This window comes from Mustela nigripes, chromosome 2 (genome assembly GCF_022355385.1).
Source record: "Mustela nigripes isolate SB6536 chromosome 2, MUSNIG.SB6536, whole genome shotgun sequence".
Lineage (NCBI taxonomy): Eukaryota > Metazoa > Chordata > Mammalia > Carnivora > Mustelidae > Mustela > Mustela nigripes.
In genome coordinates this window covers 178,622,185-178,627,674 of record NC_081558.1, presented here as the reverse complement: position 1 = coordinate 178,627,674, position 5,490 = coordinate 178,622,185, and the positions used below count along the sequence as shown (strand labels likewise).

Sequence of the window (5,490 nt, the reverse complement as noted above, 5' to 3'; positions counted from 1 at the left end):
GTATTTTGGTGACTGGGAGTTCTTGGTTTTAATTTATCAATTTTTAGTGCTTACTAGATACTATCTAAGAAATTTTCGCCTTCCTCAAGGTCATGAAGTTATTCTATATTACCATCCAGAAGCTTGTTAGGGTTGTCAGACAGTACATAGTGGAGTGTACCATTTTCTCATCTTCAAAAAATTGGTGTTGAATCACATCACACAAAATCCAGCAATCACAAGTAACTTCAGTGCTTATTATGCATGCATACATCAACAAAATGAAAGAATTTCCTGGGTGAGCAGCAGTTGTGTTTCACCAGCAAGAATTTCTTTTCAAACGTTTGGAAGATGAGATGGAAGAGAGGGAGTGAGGTCAGGAGGGCAAGATATAAACATTAATTATATATTTGTCTAAATGAGAAATGCCTACAGTATAAACTGAAATAGGGGCATTGGATAAGAAAAGGTAAATTCAGATATGAAAGAGGTAAACTCAGCCAGTATTGGTATCTAAATGGTTTTAGAGGTTGAAGCTCTCCAGGATGATTTCAAAGATTCCAAATTAGATAATTAGACTTTAGGCACTGAGATAAAAGATACAGAAAAAGATTTCTCTAGAAGGAGAAATAACTTTATTGAGTTTGATGCATTTTATATTTGAATTGTCTTTGAGACTTTGGGATAGAGAAGTCTGATGATTAGTTGGGAATACAATTTTGAAGCTGAAGAGAAAACCAGCACTAGAGACAAAAGATTAGAAACTCATGGGTGTGTAAATAATTTTCTTGGTACTTGGAAAATTTCACAAAGACTGACTCAAAACTTGAAAACAAATGAATTATCATATCAATAAGATATATTTTTAAATGGAGTAAATATGTGAAAATATACCTTGACATAAGGGAAGAACTTCTAGTAATAATAGAATTGATAGTTAACAAATTGGATAAGTTGGCATATATGAACAATAAATTTGTCCATCAGAAATTGGATTGGTAAGTCACAAAAGCATTTGGAAGGGTCATGAAACCAAAACTGATAGCTCCCATCCTTCAAGAGCCTTTGGACCAATGCCTTAATTGGCAGATCCAAGGTCTGTTGCAGTCACTTCCAGTTTTTTGTCATATGATGTGTCTTAGCCTAAAAACCAGAAGAATAGACCCCTGTCCATGAAAATGCACTAAAATAATGTCATCTTATATTATGTGGTTTTATTTTGGGGGGGGTAGATTTTTATTTACTTATTTGAGAGAGGGAGAGTGAGAAAGGAGTGAGGACAAAGGGAGAAACAGACTCCTTGCTGAGCAGGAAGCCTGATGTGGGGCTCAATCCCAGGACCCTGGGTTCATGACCTGAGCCAAAGGAAGACATTTAACCAACTGAGCCACCCAGGTGCCCCAAATGTGTTGTCTTTTAAAAAACAGCACATCTATCTTTTCTGAGCTTGCACCTTGGGCCAGCTATATGTTTCTGTTTTTTGTGAGGCTTCTTTCTATAGTCCATTTTTAAATCCTAAACATAACTAGTGAGATCGCATAGGAATAAAATAAAAAAGAGAAGAGAATGGGTGATATAACACTGAGGACTACATTGAGGTGAGAGGAAAATAAAATAATTTACTGAAGGCGTAGAGAGAAATGAGAGAGTGAATAGAGAGACCCAGAATAGAAAGAAAGCATATGACCAAAGACATTAGTTTTAAAAGGTAGTAGTCACAGTTTCAAAAGCTATATTGGTGAGAAGAATTGGTGACAAGAACAAGAATAAAAGTATGCAATAGACTTTCAATGAGAATTATGGACTTTTGGAAATAAGCTAAAAATAATGATAGGTAACTGAATCTAAATTGAAAACCAACATTTCAGAAGAACTTCCTTTTCACTTTCCTCTAATATTCTCTTATTTCCTGCAACAAACTTACCATAGTTTTTTGTTTGTTTGTCTTTCTGTTTGTTTTACTAAAGCTGGTATTAAGAGTACCAGAAATGGCTATCACCTTTTATTATATCCTGGGAAATTGTATTTAGTTAGTTTTTAGCTCAATCAATTAAATATTTATCTATTTCACAGATAAATGGGGTTTAGAAAGCTGGATTCAAAAGTTACACACAGGGGTACCTGAGTGGCTTGGTTAAGCATCTGACTTCAGCTCAGGTCATGATCCCAGGATCCTGAGATTGAGCCCCATGTTGGGCTTCCTGAACAGGGAGTCTGCTTCTCCGCCTGCTCATGCTCTCTCACTTACACACTCTTTCTTTCAAATAAATAAATAAAATTTAAAAAATAAAGTTACACACAGAGTAAATGGCTTGGATTTTACATAAAGCCCATGCCTTAATCACTATAAAAATTGTTTGAGAAAATTAATATCCTTATCAGCATCTCTTCTGAAATCTCTTCATTATTTTATTAACAGGCATTATTTCCTCAAGAGAAAAATAAAATACCTCTAGGAAATGAAAGAGAAGATAGCAGAGAATCTCTAATGGTCATAATTTTTCCAACCTCATCTATATCTGAATTTTGATATACTCTATGATATTTGGCAATTAACAGTGAGGAAACAAGATAGAAGGAAGAAACTACCAAGGACTATTTATTTTAAAATATTCATTGTCCAATGAATCCATCTAAAAGACTTTCAAATATCCTACAAGCCAGCTGCTTTCAAAAAGACCTCTATCAGTAGCACAAGATGATACCATTGGCATGTTATGATCAACACTTTGTGCCTTTAGAACACTCTTACCAACTGGCCACAACCAATTCATTAACACATCAGTACACAGGTGAAAAACTAAATCAATCTAATAACCAGCCTGTGGTCAGACTGCAGTCCCATAGTAATCATCTTGCAGCACCTCCAGTTAGCTCTAAGCAGATGGCACAGAGCTTCTCATTATTGTCATCTGTCAAGTCTCAGGACACAATTTCACAGGGCTTCAATAACAAGGCTCTGAAAGCACCAGTATCCCAACCCAAATGTCAGGCCACCCCTTCACTAGACCTCCACCAGAGAACTTCACTGTGGCCTAATCGGAGAGCCCTGAGCTCACCTGTGATACATCATAAACCTGAGACAACATCTTCACTTGAACTTAATAAGACATCTTCATCTTTGGAGTCCACCCAAACAAATCTGAGCTCACAATCACCCCTCCCCAAACCTCAGACTTCATCTTCACCAGACTTTTGCCCGACATCATCTTCACAGAAGTCTAATCAGGGAGTCTCAAGTTCATCATTATTTCCCTCCAAACATCAAGATACACCTTCCCTAGACATCCTCTGGACATCATCATCTTTGGGATCTAATCAAAGAGTGCTTAGCCCAACATTACCGCAATCCAGGCCTCAGAAAGCATCTTCATTGGATAGCCTTTGGACATCTTTGTTAGAGCGCAATCAAAGATCTTTGAGCTCACCATCACTCAACTCTACACCTCAAATAAATGTCTTGCTTCAGTCATCACATTCATCGAAATCCAATCAAATGGCTCTGAACTCACCATTACCTGACTCAAGATATCAGACAGCACCTACACTGAATTCTAGTTCCTGTGTTCTGAGTTTACCACTGTCCCACTCAAAACCAAGGAAATCACCTCCAGCACATTCTGTCCGCCAGGCTCAGAGTTTGCCATTGTTCTCACTCAAATCTCAGACAGTGCTTACACTTAATCAGGACTTTAGGACCTTGAGCTCACCAGTTTGTCACTCCAAGTTTCAGAGCACTTTGTCACCGAATGACAAACAGAAAGCCACAGATTTATCTTCATCCCATTCTAAACCAAATGTCTTAGGTCCGTCATTATCAAGCTCCAAACACTTTATCAGAAATATAGCTGCTTCAACATTGGGCTCCAGATTCCAAAGTAAAAACAGCTTTGATTTTTGTGCAAAGACAGAATCAAATAAAGAAATTCCATGGAGTTTAAATTACATTTATCCTTGCATTGTTAAAGGTGGAACTGTGCCTGATGATGTCCTAAATAAAATTGTCAATTCTCTTTCCAAGACTAGAATCCAGAGGGATCTCTGTAGGCAGATTCTCTTTCGAAGGATGAGGGGAAGACCAAATCCTCATCCTGGTCCCCGTCTTTCATCAAATTATGTAGTTTGTTTAGCTTGTGCTTCCTGCATAAAATCTCAGTGTAACCATCTTACAGGAAGGAAGGATCCTCGAGGTGCAACGCTGTTTGTCATACCAACACCTGAACTTGGTTCTGAGGGAGAAACAGAAGTGAAATTAGTTTTTCTCCTTTCTCTACCAGAGACTTCTCTCTCATCTTGTCTCCCATCCCCTGTGAAAGAAAATCAGCCTGATGAAGCCCCTGAAGACAACCTTGAAGGAATGGAGAAGATACGTATTTTCTCTCCATCTGAACCTGAAATCACACAGGAGCTAAATAACAAATGGCCGACAGCAGGCCCTGAAAACAAAGTTGTAAGCCAACAACCCCAGGCTATTGACTGGCTGCTTTATGTTAAGAAAAGTAGTAATTTTCAGCCACAGTCCTCTTCCTCCTCTACATCCTCCTCCTCCTCTTCATCTTCTTCTTCCTCTTCCTCTTCCTCTTGCACTCCACCTTCCTTACTGTCTCCTTCCAAAGAGTCTACCACATCTACTCTCTCAGGTTGTGTATTCACTAAGGTACTTAGTTACCACCGGTTGCCTCCAGGGGTCTCCTGGCTTGAGTTTATATGTAGTAAAAATCACCAGCCACTTCCTGGAAAACCACCACAAAGTCAATCACAACCTCCCAAAACATGGCCTATGAGGAATAGCACCACAGTAAAAGGGTCAAAGGGGCCAAAGATACTGTTCAAAATTTTCCAGACAGTTTCAAAATGAGAGAAATATTGATTAAATTAACTTTTTCTTTCTTTGAAAGCAATTGACCTCTTAGTTCTTTGAAACTAGAGATTGATTTCCTATCATGCTTATTAAAATTCTTAGTAATAACCAAGTGTGACTGTATATTTTAGCTGATGAAACACCTAGTTAAGGGGAACTAATACTCTTAAGTCTATTTTCTAGTTAAATAATAGACTATGATCTCCTAGACAACAAAACTGAATCCCAGGTTTTTAACTAAAAGCCTGGCTTATAGTAGCCATGTATAATCATTGATACATGAATTAATCATAATTGGCCATAAATCAGAAATACCTCATCTATCTTGTCCTGAACAGTATCTAGCTCATTGTTATTCTCATTCCTCATAAAACATGATAATGACAGTATCCTTAAGCCAATTCATGCTAATCTGTTTCCCTCTCTCTAAAGAAAATTCAGATTATGTTCAACAGGTAAGAATGTACATAGAGAGGAATTTTTTCTCTAGTTATATGAATCTCTTTCTACTTATGTGTTCCTAACGAAAATCCTTCTATGCTAAGATCCCACACTCTGAAATCCAGTGATTTATTCAACCTTAGTTAACAAATCTCAGCAGAGAACTAACTAGTACAAATAACTCTACCTGTCATCTGTGCCAGTATTTA

The 5,490-nt window shown here is 37.6% G+C and overlaps 1 protein-coding gene across 1 annotated transcript; it reads left to right on the top strand.

The window, feature by feature from the left end:
* Positions 1 to 2,677: 2,677 nt before the first annotated feature.
* Positions 2,678 to 4,837, top strand: CSNKA2IP (casein kinase 2 subunit alpha' interacting protein). Its single transcript, XM_059388373.1, has one exon. It carries the CDS (start codon positions 2,678 to 2,680, stop codon positions 4,835 to 4,837), a length of 2,160 nt encoding a protein of 719 aa, XP_059244356.1.
* Positions 4,838 to 5,490: the final 653 nt, after the last annotated feature.